The sequence below is a fragment of the Macaca nemestrina genome, chromosome 17 (assembly GCF_043159975.1).
Source record: "Macaca nemestrina isolate mMacNem1 chromosome 17, mMacNem.hap1, whole genome shotgun sequence".
NCBI classification, from domain to species: domain Eukaryota; kingdom Metazoa; phylum Chordata; class Mammalia; order Primates; family Cercopithecidae; genus Macaca; species Macaca nemestrina.
Window position 1 is genome coordinate 85046480 of NC_092141.1, and position 16624 is coordinate 85063103.

At 48.6% G+C, this 16624-nt stretch overlaps 1 protein-coding gene across 2 annotated transcripts in view; it reads right to left on the reverse strand.

Moving 5' to 3' along the window:
• Positions 1-16624, reverse strand: part of LOC105469189 (signal recognition particle 68) — a 44959-nt gene that overhangs the window by 2356 nt on the left and 25979 nt on the right. For both annotated transcript variants that reach the window (XM_011719916.2, XM_011719915.3), the window contains 5 exons: positions 15587-15685; positions 12420-12484; positions 4919-5075; positions 4176-4270; positions 2110-2239 (listed from right to left, as the gene is read on the reverse strand). In XM_011719916.2, the coding sequence (XP_011718218.2) occupies positions 2110-2239; positions 4176-4270; positions 4919-5075; positions 12420-12484; positions 15587-15685 (546 nt within the window). The remainder of the gene's footprint in view (positions 1-2109; positions 2240-4175; positions 4271-4918; positions 5076-12419; positions 12485-15586; positions 15686-16624) is intronic.

Genomic DNA, 16624 nt, shown 5'->3' on the forward strand with positions numbered 1-16624 from the left:
CGATGAATTTTCCCGGCCTCAGTCTCTTGCTTGGCATATTGGGAATGACCCGAGAAGGTCTGGATACCACAGAACCCTTCCCGCCTCCATTCTCTGACACGTCCCCCACAAAGCAATTCAGCACGTGAAATCAGGGCCACACTGGTTTGCACCGTGTCCCAAGATGATATTCCACAGTGGCGACGCTGCCACGCCTGTCACCCCCGCCTGCCCACATCCCTCTGCTCTTTCCTAACTCTGCCTTTGCATGGGATCTCTTTTACTTCTTCTGCATCCATAGGTGGGCTCCTGCATGCCAGTCTGTGGCTGCAACAAAACTACAAGCACTCTGAAGGCAGAGAGCTCTTCTCCACCCCTCTGAGCATGCACGGGATCCAGCAGCTCCAACGCTGGCGTGACTCCATCAACAACAGGAACCTTTGCTTGCTTTTCTAAATGGTCTCTACTTGTCAAATATATATGGATTCCTTAGACCAGCTGATGTTGCAACAAGTTCTATATCATCACAGTAGGCCACAAGCTTAAGAAGCTAGTCGTCATTCAATAATCAGTAAAGCACCAGGCGTGGTGGCTCACGCCTGTAATCCTAGCACTTTGGGAGGCTGAGGTCAGAGGATCACTTGAGGTCAGGAGTTTGAGACCAGCCTGGCCAACATGGTGAAACTGTCTCTACTAAAAATATAAAAATAAGCTGGGCTTGGTGGCACATGTCTATAGTCCCAGCTACTTGGGAGGCTGAGATAAGAGAATCGCTTGAACCTGGGAGGCAGAAGTTGCAGTGAGCTGAGATCGTGCCACTGCACTCTAGCCTGGTAGACAGAGCGATACTCCATCTTAAAAAAAAAAAAAAAAAAAGTAAAGCAAAGCAAGCCTTCCACAGCTGCGCTTTGTTTATTTATTTTGAGATGGAGTCTTGCTTTGTCACTCAGGCTGGAGTGCAGTGGCGTGATCTCGGCTCACTGCAACCTCCGCCTCCCAGGTTCAAGTGATTCTCCTGCCTCAGCTTCCCGAGTAGCTGGGATTACAGGTGTGCACCACCACACCTGGCTAATGTTTTGTATTTTTGTAGACATAGGGTTTTGCCATGTTCCCCAGGCTGGTCTTGATTTCCTTACCTTAAGTGATCTGCCCACCTCAGCTTCCCAAACTGCTGGGATTATAGGCGTGAAGCACCGCGCCCGGCCCTGGGGCTGTTCTTTAGATCAAGCATTTCCTTAGCTTTAATGGACCCCCAAATGGCCTGGGGATTTTGTTAAAATGCAGTTACTGGCCAGCATGGTGGCTCATGCCTCCAATCCCAAGGTTTTGGGAGGCAGAGACAGGAGGACTGCTTGAGGCCAGGAGTTCAAGACCTGCCTGGGCAACATAGTGAGACCCCCCCATCTCTACAAAAAAATAAAAATTGGCCCGGCATGGTGGCTCATGTCTGTAGTCCCAGCTACTCAGGAGGCTGAGGTGGGAGGGTAACTTGAGCCCGGGAGTTCAAGGCTGCAGTGAGCTATGATGGTGCCACTGCATTCCAGCCTGGGTGACAGAGCGAGACCCTGTCGAAAGAAAGAAAGAAAGAAAAAAAACCAAACAAGCAGAAGGTCCCAGGTGGGAGCTGACAGGCTGCATTCCTAGCCAGGCCCCCGCTGCTGCTGCTGCTCTCGCACAGGCCCTGCAGGATGGCTTCACCAGTGCTTCTCACTTTGTTGCATGTCAGAATCACTAGGGCCTTTCAAGGTCCCAATGCCCACTTCAGACCCCTCACACTAATTAGAACCGCAATCTCTAGGGTGCGACCCAGACATCTACCTTGAAAACAATCTTCCTAAGAGATTTCAACGTGTAGTCAAGTCTGAGAGCAGTACTTCAGGTTTTCCTGTGGTTTCTTTTAAATCAGAAAAATGCCTTCCCTTCTTCATACCTAAATCCTCCTTAGGGCTGGAGCACAGCCATGAGTGACACAGTCTGCAGCTCCTGGGCAGTCAGGGCCATACCAGGTCCCATGGGCAGCTAGGGAGGACCAGCCTGAGGTGGAGCCCAGCTGTCGTACCCTCGCAGCTCCTCCACAGCTGACTCCATAACCTGCCAGGGCTTGCAAACAAGGAGAGGCCAACGTCTCACCTTTAGGCTGTTCTTGAAGGCGCCAGCATCAGAATTTACTTCGTTTGCATATTTCAGGACTCTATCATACAGGACAAGGGCTTCGCTCCACTTCTTCACCAGCACATAGGACTGAGCAATGAAAAAACACCTGATGGGGAGGGGAAAAGAGCCACAATATTCTAAAGCAGCAATTACCCAAGACCAAGGCTTTCCTTGCAGTTAAGGCAAAATTTTACATTTGGTAACAGGTTTCTTAACGTAGGATCACTGCATGGGAGCTCTCTTCATGGGAAGTGTTCAGATTTGTAGGCTACCCTGCAGAGATGCTTCCCAGCAGTCAGAGATGCCCAGGTAGGCCCAACAGTGAGCCATGGTTTTTTACTGACTGACTGACCCTGCAGAGGAGAAACAGTTCCCAACAGGAGCATGGTGAGGCCAGGACAGGAAGGAAGGAAGAAGGCTGCCCGGCTCAAACAGAAATCCCACCCCGATCCACACACCCAAGTCGCAATCATTCATCTCTGCTCATCGCTTTCCAAACAGAGAACCCACAGAAGGTTCTTTCTGAGTCAAATTCCTCTCCTGGGCTCAGCAGACACTAAGCGCTGCTGGTCCCTGAGAGGACAGAAGGGGCCATGGAGTGAAGATGGGGCACGCTGGAGTACCAGAGCACACTGGTGTGTGAGGGCCAGAAGAGGAAGGGCAAGAATGCATGGGGCTCTGCCTTCCATCCTGGCTGGGCCCCATTGTGCTACCCAGCCTACTTCCAAGTTACAAATGACACAAGTCATTCAAGAAACTGAGTTTAGGCTGGGCACGGTGGCTCACACCTGTAATCCCAGCGCTTTGGGAGGCCGAGGTGGGTGAATCACCCGAGGTCGGGACTTCGAGACCAGCCTGATCAACATGGAGAAACCTCATCTCTACTAAAAATATAAAAAAAAATTAGCCGGGTGTGGTGGCGCATGCCTGTAATCTCAGCTACTCAGGAGACTGAGGCAGAAGAATCGCTTGGACCCAGGAGGTGGAGGTTGCGGTGAGCCGACATGGTGTCAATGCACTCCAGCCTGGGCAACAAGAGTGAAACTCCGTCTCAAAAAAAAAAAAAAGAAACCGAGCTTAGCTTTATCCCGAGTTAGTTCAAGTTCCTTGAACTGGCCACTCTGGTTCCACTAATTAACACCCTTTCAATGCATGCCCCTTTTCCCCTGGGAGGGAGGAGGAAAGTAGAGGAAGACAAGTTTTCTTTTTTGAGATGGAGTTTCACTCTTGTCGCCCAGGCTGGAGTGCAATGGTGCAATCTTGGCTCACCGCAACCTCTGCCTCTCGGGTTCAAGCTACTCTCCTTCCTCAGCCTCCCAAGTAGCTGGGATTACAGGCACGCACCACCACGCCTGGCTAATTTTTTTTTTTTTTTTTCCGAGATGGAGTCTTGCTGTCTCCCAGGCTGGAGTGCAGTGGCATGATCTCGGCTCACTGCAAGCTCCATCTCCCAGGTTCACGTCATTCTCCTGCCTCAGCCTCCCGCGTAGCTGGGACTACAGGCGCCCACCAGCATGCCCAGCTATTTTTTGTATTTTTAGTAGAGACGGGCTTTCACCATGTTAGCCAGGATGGTCTTGATCTCCTGACCTTGTGATCCGCCCGCCTCGGCCTCCCAAAGTGCTGGGATTACAGGCGTGAGCCACCGCGCCCGGCTAATTTTGTATTTTTAATGGAGATGGAGATTCTCCATGTTGGTCAGGCTGGTCTCAAACTCCCGACCACAGGTGACCCACCCACTTCGGCCTCCCAAAGTTCTGGGATTACAAGTGTGAGCCAACACGCCCAGCGAGGAAGCCAACTTTAACACGTGTGCTCCACTCTCCCTGACCTGGCCAGACGGCAGACATCATCACTGGCCACTACTGGCCACAGCCTTTAGAAACTCCCCTTGAATATGCTGGGCTGACCCTGTGATCACAGGCAAGGTAACACATACACTCAAGGCCAACGATTCCAACTGCTATGGGCTGGGTCATGCTCCCAATGCTTACAGAACCTGGGAGGCAGAGGAAAACTCTGCCTATCCCATGGGACGTTACCTGTAAGCTTTGAACACCAGAGTCTTGAGGCCTATCTCTTTCTGGAAGGCTTTGTCTTCCTCTAAACCAGGAAGCTGGAGCAATTCCACCAGATTCTGTACAACAGATGCAACAAGAAAATTCATGAAGAGAAGATCTTAGATTGAATTTTTGACAGAAGACCTTGTAAGAACGGGTAAGGGTGAGGAAAAAAAAGCCCGAGGTCAATACAATGGGGAAAAGCCTGTGAAGTGACCTGGCAGCAGCCACACCTGGTGTCACCTCCATTCCCCTCTCTGATCTTGGAAACATATTTGTCCTTTACAACTCAACTCTTAGCTCACCCGCCTTCAGAGACTTGGCCCATCTCAGCTGGAAGGGATCTGTTCCAGCTCTGAGCTTTTATTTTGCTTAGCATCTACTCAGATGCCTTGACTGTGTGTCTCACAGTCCTACTGACTGACAAACTCCCTGGGGGCCAAGATGGCATGGACTCAGGTCTCAGATGCTCTGTGGCACCTGGGAGCATCTTATACAGGTGAAGTGCTCAGTGATGACCTGGGGTCACTATTCTCTACAGATCAACATGTCTGAGAGGTAGTGGCTCACAGACTGCACAACTGGTGTAAGACCTTTGTCTTTTCCCAGCTACTAACAGGTCCTGCTTGTCACAGTCCTTTTGTGATGCAAAGTTAAGTCATTTTGTGCCTGACACAGGCAAAGGAAAACGACAGGCCCTTGCCTTCCCGGTCTTCAAGGGTCACCTGTAAGATGATGTCATAGAGCCGGATCAGGTCCTGGGGCCGGGGGGAGCGCTTGCTGTCATCCTCTGGCTGCTGCTGCAGCAGAGCCCTCTGCAGACCTTTGGCCATGTTCTCATTACGCTTGATTGCCGTTGACAGCTTGATGTAAGTCAGGTAGCTGGAATGCACCATAAGTCAACTCAAGTTATACTCAGAGAAGCAGAGGAACTGGGAGGAGGACTGGACTATGAGTTGGGGCTGACCCAGAGGAAGTGGGGGGCTGGTGGGGGCGTGGCCACAGCAGGGCCATTTGGCCTGGACTTCAAGGGACCCTCCATTTGGCTACTATCCAGTGGCAAGTTTGCAGGGGACCCGTATGGGATCTTATCACAAAATTTGATTTTTAGCTTGATTTATACCTTCTGCATCCTTTTTCAAGAACCACACAGTGGAGGAAACAAACAAACACACAAACACACAGAGTGGGATCCCAGCAACTCATGAGGCAGGAGATTGCTTGAGCCTGGGTATTCAAGGCAGCAGTGAGCTATGATCACACCACTGCACTCCAGCCTGAGCAAGATAGCAAAACCTTGACTCTAAAATTAAAAAAAAAAGGCCGGGCGCGGTGGCTCAAGCCTGTAATCCCAGCACTTTGGGAGGCCGAGACGGGCGGATCACGAGGTCAGGAGTTCGAGACCATCCTGGCTAACACGGTGAAACCCCGTCTCTACTAAAAAATACAAAAAACTAGCCGGGCGAGGTGGTGGGCGCCTGTAGTCCCAGCTACTCGGGAGGCTGAGGCAGGAGAATGGCGTAAAAACCCGGGAGGCGGAGCTTGCAGTGAGCTGAGATCCGGCCACTGCACTCCACCCTGGGCGACATAGCGAGACTCCGTCTCAAAAAAAAAAAAAAAAAAAAAAAAAAAAAAAAAAAAAAAAGGGGGGGGGGGTCAGGCGCGGTGGCTCAAGCCTGTAATCCCAGAACTTTGGGAGGCCGAGACGGGCGGATCACGAGGCCAGGAGATCGAGACCATACTGGCTAACACGGTGAAACCTCGTCTCTACTAAAAAAAATACAAAAAATTAGCCGGGCAAGGTGGCGGGCGCCTGTAGTCCCAGCTACTTGGGAGGCTGAAGCAGGAGAATGGCATGAACCCGGGAGGTGGAGTTTGCAGTGAGCCGAGATCATGCCACTGCACTCCAGCCTGGGCGACAGAGCAAGACTCTGTCTCAAAAAAAAAAAAAAAAAAAGGTGGGGGCAGGGGGCCGGGCGTGGTGGCTCAGGCCTGTGATCCCAGCACTTTGGGAGGCTGTAGCAGGCAGGTCAGGAGATCAAGACCATCCTGGCTAACACAGTGAAACCCCATCTATACCAAAAGTACAAAAAATTAGCCGGGCGTGGTGGCGGACACCTGTAGTCCCAGCTACTTGGGAGGCTGAAGCAGGAGAATGGCGTGAACCCGGGAGGCGGAGCTTGCAGTGAGCCGAGATCGCGTCACTGCACTCCAGTCTGGGCGACAGAGCGAGATTCCATCTCAAAAAAAAGAAAAAAGAAAAAGAAAAATTGGCCAGGTATGGTGGTTCATGCCTCTGGTCCCAGCTACTCAGGAGGCTGAGGTGGGAGGATCACCTGAGCCTGGGAGACAAAGGTTGCAGTGAGCCAAGATTGCGCCACTGCACTCCAGCCTGGGTGACAGAGTGAGACCTTGTCTCAAATGAAAAAAAAAAAAAAAAAAAAAAGACATGGACCATGGATGGCGAGCCAGTTTCTGGAGCAAGGACTACTTCCCTGACTAGCTCACACTACAAGGCCAGTGTCCTCCCACTGCAGCTGTGCCTACTCATCTGAGGGCCTTCTCTGCTCAGAAAGTACCAAGGTACAATCGCTTGGGGTGGTTATGCATACTAACCATGTGTATAAACTGCAGAGACTATTTTAACTGTACCACCTGGCAAGCCCTTTTAATATTTGGGGCTAAAAACATGTTAACTGTTTAAACTCTGTTTAAGCAGCACTTCTGTCCCTAGAGCCCCATCCCACTCCAGCAGATCGGAGGCCACAGCTTAGATAGGATACAAAAGATGCTGTGGGCAGAGGACACCAGCACAGCTGAGGTCAAGGGCTCCAAAATGAGCATAAGATCCAGGGACTGTCAAGTTCTGAGCACTGACCCATTGGTCTCTTCTCTACTCGGCTTCCAGAACAACAGCAGCCTGGTATATCCCAGATATCTGAACAGTGCAACAGAAACCCTACAAGATTCTCGAGTTGGAGTCCTTGGTGGAAGGGCAGAGCCAGACACCAAAAGATGAGCCTCATGTGTATATGCAAAGCTTGCATCTGACAAGCCACACCCTTCAACAGGAGTGGATGACCAAGGATCACTAGACATTTAATTAAGGAAAGCCTCTATCAAGAAGGAAGAGGCCAGAACCAAGAGGGAAAAATAAGCAAGCAGGAGAAACCACACTTTGCAGTGAGAAGAACTTCAAAAAATGATTATTAATAACCCCAGAAACATAAGGGAAGGCTGTGCAGTTGTGAAATTAGAATGAGACACTCTATCTTTAAAAATAACATTCAGCTGGGCACGGTAGCTCATGTCTATAATCCCAGCACTTTGGGAGGCTGAGGCAGGCGGATTACTTGAGGTCAGGAGTTCAAGACCAGCCTGGCCAACATGGCAAAACCCCGTCTCTACAAAAAAATACAAAAATTAGCCAGGAGGCCGGGCGTGGTGGCTCAAGCCTGTAATCCCAGCACTTTGGGAGGCCGAGACGGGTGGATCACGAGGTCAGGAGATCGAGACCATCCTGGCTAACACGGTGAAACCCCGTCTCTACTAAAAAATACAAAAAACTAGCCGGGCGAGGTGGCGGGCGCCTGTAGTCCCAGCTACTCGGGAGGCTGAGGCAGGAGAATGGTCTAAACCTGGGAGGCGGAGCTTGCAGTGAGCTGAGATCCGGCCACTGCACCCCAGCCTGGGCGACAGAGCAAGACTCTGTCTCAAAAAAAAAAAAAAAAAAAAAAAAAAAAAATTAGCCAGGCATGGTAGCATGCGCCTGTAATCCCAGCTATTAGGGAGGCTGAGTCAGGAGAATGGCTTGAATCTGGGAGGCAGAGGTCGCAGTAAGCCGAGATCACGCCACTGCACTCCAGCTTGGGCAACAGAGCGAGACTCCATCTCAAAAAAAAAAAAAAGCCAGGCGCAGTGGCTAAAAATTAGCTGGGCGTGGTGGTGTGCGCCTATTATCCCAGCTACTCAGGAGGCTGAGACAGGAGAATTGGTTGAACCCAGGAGGCGGAGGTTGTGGTGACCCGAGATCACACCTTTGCACTCCAGCCTGAGCGACAAGAGTGAAACTGTCTCAAAAATCAAAAACAAAACATTCCGAGAACATAAAGGAGCTCTTAGATGGTGTCAGCAATGTTAGGTGGGAGTTAGGAAGGGTCAAGGCAGGGAGAAGCAGAGTGGAAGAGTGAGACAGGGTTAATGGTGGAAAGGTACAAAATGATGAAATCCCAAATCTGCAAGTTATTTAGAGATACTGAGGTAAATCCCACAGAAATGTGTTAAACGAATTAAAAGTGGATGCTTCTGAGAAACAGGAGAGGTCATGAGATGGATTTTTCTTTTTTTTTTTTTTTTTTTGAGACGGAGTCTTGCTCTGTCGCCCAGGCTGGAGTGCAGTGGCCGGATCTCAGCTCACTGCAAGCTCCGCCTCCCGGGTTTACGCCGTTCTCCTGCCTCAGCCTCCCGAGTAGCTGGGACTACAGGCGCCCACCACCTCGCCCGGCTAGTTTTTTTGTATTTTTTTTAGTAGAGACGGGGTTTCACCGTGTTAGCCGGGATCGTCTCTCGATCTCCTGGCCTCGTGATCCGCCCGTCTCGGCCTCCCAAAGTGCTGGGATTACAGGCTTGAGCCACCGCGCCCGGCCCGAGATGGATTTTCCTAAAAAGCTTTGCAGAAACCAGACTCAAAACAAAGAAATATTATACAAAAATGATATGGGAATTTAGATACAGCTTTCCAAAGTTTTATTGAAATACAGAAGCTGGGCCGGGCATGGGGCTCATGCCTGTATTCCCAAAACTTTGGGAGGCCAAGGCACGCAGACTGCTTGAGTCCAGGAGTTCAAGACCAGCCTGAACATGCTGAAAACCTGTCTCTACAAAAAATACAAAAAGTTAGTTGGGCATGGTGGCACACATAGTTCCAGCTACTTGGGAGGCTGAGGTGGGAGGACCGCTTGAGCCCAGAAGGTTGAGGCTGCGATAAGCTGTGACTGTACCACTGCACTCCAGCCTGGGCAACAGAGAAAGATCCTGTCTTGGGGGGAAAAAAAAAGCAGCCTGATTCCTGATTCATCAGTGTACCCCAAAGTTGGCCTCTGACCTAACTGAAATTCATGGTGTGACACCAGCTATACCTTCAGGTGGGAAAATGAATCCACGGGCAAGGGGGCTTCAAAATTTCAAAAGTCTCCTAAGCCTTGTTGAATGTTTCAAAGGGTCTTTTCAAGGTTAGGAAGTTAGACTAACTCCTGATTCTTTGTGGCTGTTAACTACAAACACATCACTTAACCTCCTGGAACCTCACCTTTCTCATTGGCTGTTGAAACAGACAACATTTAAGGGCCATTCTTGCTGAGTCCTCTGGTAGGACATTTCGTGTGAATTTGACATTCACATAAAATAAAACTCCTAAGGTGAAGTTTAAGGGTAATGAAGGGAGTTTTTGTGGTTTTGCTCTTATAGGAATATGGAGAGGGGCAGGGGAATGGCTAAGGATATTGTCAGGCTCACCATATAAATTACAAGCAGTGACTAAGAATCACAATTTCAAGGTCAGATGGAAGAGAGAATTTGATGGGAAGTGGAGTTTTCCCAAGAATCTTCTCCCTGTCCATTCCAAAAATATGTCACTCTTCCTCTCTTCTGTAAAACAAAATGAATCATCTTTTAAAAAAATGAAACTTGCTGGGCACGGTAGCTCATGCCTGCAATCCCAGGACTTTGGGAGGCCGAGGCAGGCGGATCATGAGGTCAGGAGTTCAAGACCAGCCTGGCCAACATGGTGAAACCCTGTCTCTACTAAAAATACAAAAAATTAGCTGAGCATGGTGGCGTGTGCCTGTAATCTCAGCTACTTGGGAGGCTGTGGCAGGAGAATTGCTTGAATCAGGACTTGGGAGGTTGAGGTTGCAGTGAGCTGAGATCACGCCACTGCATTCCAGGCTGGGCTACAGAGCAAGACTCCGTCTCAAAAAAAAAGAAAGAAACTTGACGAGGTGATTTTACTTTATTCATTTGAGACAGGGTCTCACTCTGTTGTTCAGGCTGGAGTGGAGTAGCAGGGTCATGGCTCACTGTAGGCTAGATCTTGTGGGCTCAAGCAATTCTCCCACCAAAGCCTCCCAAGTAGCTGGGACTTACGGGCATATACCACCATGCCTGGCTAATAAAAAAATTTTTTTTGGCCAGGCGTGGTGGCTCACGCCTGTAATCCCAGCACTTTGGGAGGCTGAGGCAGGCAGATCACTTGAGGTCAGGAGTTCAAGACCAGCCTGGCCAACATGGTGAAACCCCATTTCTACTAAAAATAACAAAAAAATTAGCTGGGCGTGGTGGTGGGTGCCTGTAAACCCAGCTACTCGGGAGGCTGAGGCACAAGAATCGCTTGAACCTGGGAGGCAGAGGTTGCAGTGAGCCAAGATCGTGCCACTGCACTCCAGCCTGGGCAACAGAGCGAGACTCAGTCCAAAAAAAAAAAAAAAAATTTTTTTTTTTTTTTTTTTTTTTTTTTTGCAGAGATGGGGTTTCATCCAGGCTGGTCTTGAATGCCTGAACTCAAGTAGTCCACCTGCCTTGGCTGCCTAAAGTGCTGGGACGATGTGACTTTAAAATATATATGATGAAAGAAGAAAGGAACAAGAATAGTCAAGAGACCCTGAGGACAAACCTGGCGAGAAGAACTTGCTCTATCAGATGTTGAGATTGGCACAAAGTTATAATGCACTGTGCTGGTCCAAGTACAGACAAATCAATGGAGCAGAAGGGTCCAGAGAAAGAACACACATGGAGGGCCGGGCGCGGTGGCTCAAGCCTGTAATCCCAGCACTTTGGGAGGCCGAGGCGGGTGGATCACGAGGTCAGGAGATCGAGACTATCCTGGCTAACATGGTGAAACCCCGTCTCTACTAAAAATACAAAAAACTAGCCGGGCGTGGTGGCGGGCGCCTGTAGTCTCAGCTACTTGGGAGGCTGAGGCGGGAGAATGGCGTGAACCCGGGAGGCGGAGCTTGCAGTGAGCCGAGATCGCGCCACTGCACTCCAGCCTGGGAGACACAGCGAGACTCCGTCTCAAAAAAAAAAAAAAAAAAAAAAAAAGAAAGAACACACATGGAGAAAATGGGACACATGCCTGGCAGGGCTGGCGCTGCAGATCAGCGGGGAGACGATGGAGTAGTCAATAAATCATACTAGAACAACCTATTGTCTTTATGGAAGAAAGTGAAGCAGATCCTGACCTTACACAAAAATAAACTCTGGATGGAGTTAAACTTGAGTTGAAATTAAACTTCAATGTGAAATGGACAACCGTAACACATTCAAAACACAGAGACCAACTTCTAGAGTTTGGCGCTGGGAAGGAGAGCAGTTAGCTCTAGGAGTGGAAGGAAATGAGGAAAGGGCCACAGGGAGCTTCAAACACTGGTTGTGTTCTTGTTTTTGTTTTTTTGAGAATTTTGAGTCAGGGCTGTATCAGGCTGGAATGCAGTGACATGACCATGATCATGGCTGACTGGAGCCTTGAACTGCCCAGGCTCAGGGGATCCTCCCACCCAAGCCTCTGGAGTATCTGAGACCACAGGTGTGCACCATCACACCCAGCTAATTCAAATTCTTGAGCTCAAGCAATCCATTTATCTCAACCTCCCAAAGTATTGGGATTACAGGCGTGAGCCACTGTGCCTGGCTGTGTTCTAGTTAAGCTATGTAAAAATCTTAAATTAGGCACATAAAATGTAAATATAGCATATATATTCATTTGATACAATGGACATACATGCATTAGCATTTTTACGCATTAAGAAATTATAAATGTAAGCCAGGTGCAGTGGTTCACGCCTGTAATCTCAGCACTGTGGGAGGCTGAGACAGGCAGATTGCTTGAGTCCAGGAGTTTGAGACCGGCCTGGGCAACATGGCAAAATCCCATCTCTACAAAAAAAAAAATTAGCCAGGTGTAGTGGGGCATGCCTGTAGTCCCAGCTACTCAGTGGGAGGCTAAGGTGAGAAGACTGATTGAGCCTGGGCCATTGAGACTGCAGTGAGCTGAGATCACATCACTGCACTCCAGCCTGGGTGATAGAGCTAGACCCTGTCTCAAAAAACACCCCAAAAAAACAAAAAAAGAAATTATAAATGTAAGTATACATAAATATTACATACACTCTTTTGTTCAAATGGTATTTTAACAATATTAAAAAGTAGAAAAATTAAAATAACCCTTACCTATGCAAGTATTGAAGATTAGACACCTTTCCCGACTCTCCTTCAAGGATGTAATCTCTCTGTTTCTGCAGAAAGTGAAAAAGGCAAAAAGTAAAGCAACCGATGCTGTCGCTCTGACCACCTCATGCAATGGTGGGGTCTCCAAAGTGCCCTGAACATAGACACAGACTCTAGTAAGACAGGAGTCCTCAAATATCAAAGATCTACTACTTGACATAATCGAGAACAACAGTGGCACTCAAATTGCCACTGGCATCTAAACACTGACCTCAAATAAGATAATTGAGAGTAACGGCCAGATGAGACTTCCTGTCCACCCCTCCCAGTGCCTAACCCCAAAGCATTAAAATCAGACATTCCACAGTCCACGGCTCTGTGTGAAGATCTATGCCACAGATCCCAGTTCCACTCCTTGTGCTGTCAGAGCCTGCCTTCTGTGGCTGGCTGAATAATGTACCCCAGAGATGTCTACATGCTAGCCTCCGTGGAATCTGTGAAGATGTTACCATATATGGTAAAAGAGACTCTACGGATGTGATTAAGGATCTCTGAATTATCTGGGTGGGCCCATTGTAATCCCAGGGTCCTGAGAAGAGGGAGGCAGATGGGTCAGAGCTGGAGATGATGAAGGAATGGAAGCAGAGGGGAGAGGAGCTGATCACTTTGAAGCACAAATGGAGAGCCACAAGCCAAGGACTACAGGCAGCTGCTAGAAGCCAGGAGATGTATTCTTGGGAATACTGGAAAAGGATTCCCCTAGGGCTTCTAAAGGAACACAGCCCTGTGAACCCACTACATTTCTGACCTCTAGAAGCATAAGATAATACATTTGTATCATCTTAAGCCATTAAGTTTGTGGTAATATGATTGTAGCAACAGGAAATGAATGAGCCTTTGCTGCACCACATTCCTTACATTCTGTGAGGTGTCTCCCAACTGCTATGCATTCAAGGTGAGTGACAGTGACAGGGGCTAGGACTCTGTAGGCACCTCTGTTAAGTCGATGAAGGAAGCACAATACATAAAGGCAGCCTAATGGGGCAAGGAAGCAGGTGACTCCTTAGAGAAAGCAGTGATTCAAAACAAAGTTTATACTCAAGGCTTTGTGGCAGATGCTGAAAAAAAAAATAGTTGCAAGGCAACACTTGAAGTTATTGTTGTTTAATGGGTTCAGAGTTTCAGTTTTCCAAAATGCAGAGAGTTCTGGAGATGGACTGGTGGTGATGGTTGGTTATACATTATAAATACATTTACTTACCACTGAACCGTACACTTAAAAATGGTTAAGGTGGTATTTTTTTTTTTTTTTTTTTTTGAGACAGAGTCTTGCTCTGTCGCCCAGGCTGGAGTGCAGTGGCCGCATCTCAGCTCACTGCAAGCTCCGCCTCCCAGGTCTACGCCATTCTCCTGCCTCAGCCTCCCGAGTAGCTGGGACTACAGGCGCCCGCCACCTCACCCGGCTAGTTTTTAGTATTTTTTAGTAGAGACGGGGTTTCACCGTGTTAGCCAGGCTGGTCTCGATCTCCTGACCTTGTGATCCGCCCGTCTCGGCCTCCTAAAGTGCTGGGATTACAGGCTTGAGCCACCGCGCCCGGCCCAGGTGGTATGTTTTATGTTTAACACTTTTTTACCACAATAAAAGTAAGTTTTTATGAACAGGTAATACTTAACTATCAAAACTTTTTTTTTTTTTTTTTTGAGACGGAGTCTCGCTCTGTCACCCAGGCTGGAGTGCAGTGGCCGGATCTCAGCTCACTGCAAGCTCCGCCTCCTGGGTTCACGCCATTCTCCTGCCTCAGCCTCCCGAGTAGCTGGGACTACAGGCGCCTGCCACCTCACCCGGCTAAGTTTTTTTTTGTATTTTTAGTAGAGACGGGGTTTCACTGTGTTAGCCAGGATGGTCTCGATCTCCTGACCTCGTGATCCGCCCGTCTCGGCCTCCCAAAGTGCTGGGCTTACAGGCTTGAGCCACCGCGCCCGGCCTTTAACTATCAAAACTTATAGCTGCAAGTATCAGATAATTAGAATCTGCAGAGATCTCTGTGGGCTAGGATGGTGCAGGCATACGCTTTTCAGAAATGGCAAGCTATGAGCTGGACCTTGAAAAACAGATGAGGTTTGGACAAGTGAAGAGTGGCAGGAAAGATTAACCAAGTGAGGAGGGAGGGGAATGAGAACAGTGTAACACACTGGGTGGGAAAAGCATTACTGAGATGTCCGTAAGTGGAACAGCTTGAGGGAGAGGACTCAGAAGGATGTAGTGAAGTACAAGGCTGGAAACAGACTGGGGAAGGTTTGTACACCAGCTCAAGTCTGAAATGAGAGATCAGTGGTCTCTAAGTAGGGCACATAAAACCCAGGGAGTCTGAGTATGAAAAGAAAATTAGAATTTCTATTTCTATTTATCTCATTCAAAAAAGTCCTTATTTTAATGTATTTTATATATGACAAATTAGTCAAATAATAAGGTATATAATTTATAAATAAATGCATCAGTGGTGCAGGCTCAACGCTGCCTATGGGGTTTATCAGGATAAAAGTTTGGAGGCCACTGCTCAATCCCTACAGGAAATCACTGGGCTTTTTAAAATTAGACAGGGAAACTAGATTTAGAAAGATTCCATTTGTACTTCACAAAAGAAAGGCCTGGAGAAGAGAACCAGGACCAAGACAGAAGAAGCAATTAGGAGACCTTTGCGGTTGCCTAGGCACAAGAGAAAAGGCTAATTAATAGAAACAGGCGAATCAACAATAGGCACGAGGCCCTGCAAATGGAGAAGAAAGTGGGCTGGGTGACAGGGACAAAAGAGACAAATACATCTAAGGTTTTCAGCCTAGATGCCTGAATGAATCACAGGGACAGTGTTTTCAGGAAAAGGAAGGCACTGGAGAAGTCCACCTGGAGACAGAATTTGAGGCCACAGGCTTCATAGGCCATACAGGAAACCACTAGGAGGAACAGGGGAGGGAGGGATTAATTTCTCAGTGTAATGGAGCCCAGAAGCCTTTATTTGTCCCGACAACCACACCTCAAAAAAAAAAACAAAACCGAAACAGTGGCCAAGAGAACAGTGCACTCAGAGCACTGGGGTCCACCTGAGAAGGGGACACAGGCTGACCTGGACCCCTGCCCAGAGCAAGGGCCAGGGCTCAGCTGAGGGTCCTACCTGATCCGGCTTGAGCTCCTCCCGAACCACCTGGATGGCGTCCCGACACTCACTGAGCATGGATTCAAACAGGCGCTCCTTGGTTTCTTCGCTTTCGGCCTAAACAAGGGCAGATCAAAGTAAGAGACTTTCCTTTGAGCAAACCATAGTCATCTAATGGGAGGAGAGCAAAATCGCACCTGGAGTCCCCCGACCACACACTCACTCACGCATTCCACACCAGACATCATTTTAATTGTTACTATTCTCTACCATATAATGTTTTCTTATAGCCTTAGTCATTATTCATATGGAAAGGGGAGTTTTATTTTTAAAAGTAAACATGCTGAAAAAGCTGTCTGCATAACTGATCTGAGACTTAGCAAAGGCTTTATGTCTCTTCCTAGAATAGCTTCCTGCTACTTCCCTGCAGCGCTTCGCCCTCTGCGCAGGACCTGGCACCCCTTGAGGGGCCTTACAGACTGGCCTTGGGGCACTCTACACTGAAGCACAGCACATCAGAACTTCATTTATCTTCCTTCCAGAACAAACTGCCAAGCTCTACTGTATGCCAACACAATTACCTTTCACAAATGTAACCCAACTCAAAGATTGTTTCTCTTAGGTCCAAGCAAGTAATAAAAATGACTAATCAATACCCACCAAAAAGACAGTTCTCGGCCGGGTGCAGTGGCTCACGCCTGTAATCCCAGCACTTTGGGAGGCCGAGACGGGCGGATCAGGAGAAGTCAGGAGATCGAGACTATCCTGGCTAACATGGTGAAACCCCATCTCTACTAAAAATACAAAAAAAATTAGCCCAGTGCGGTGGCGGGCGCCTGTAGTCCCAGCTACATGGGAGGCTGAGGCAGGAGAATGGTGTGAACCCGGGGGCTGGAGCTTGCAGTGAGCACAGATCGCGCCACTGCACTCCAGCCTGGGTGACAGAGCCAGACTCCAGCTCAAAAAAAAAAAAAAAAAAAAAAAAGTTCTAAATATCACACTAAGTTCTTTTTGCCACAGACATGCTGCACTCAGATATTCCACATGACTACTCTG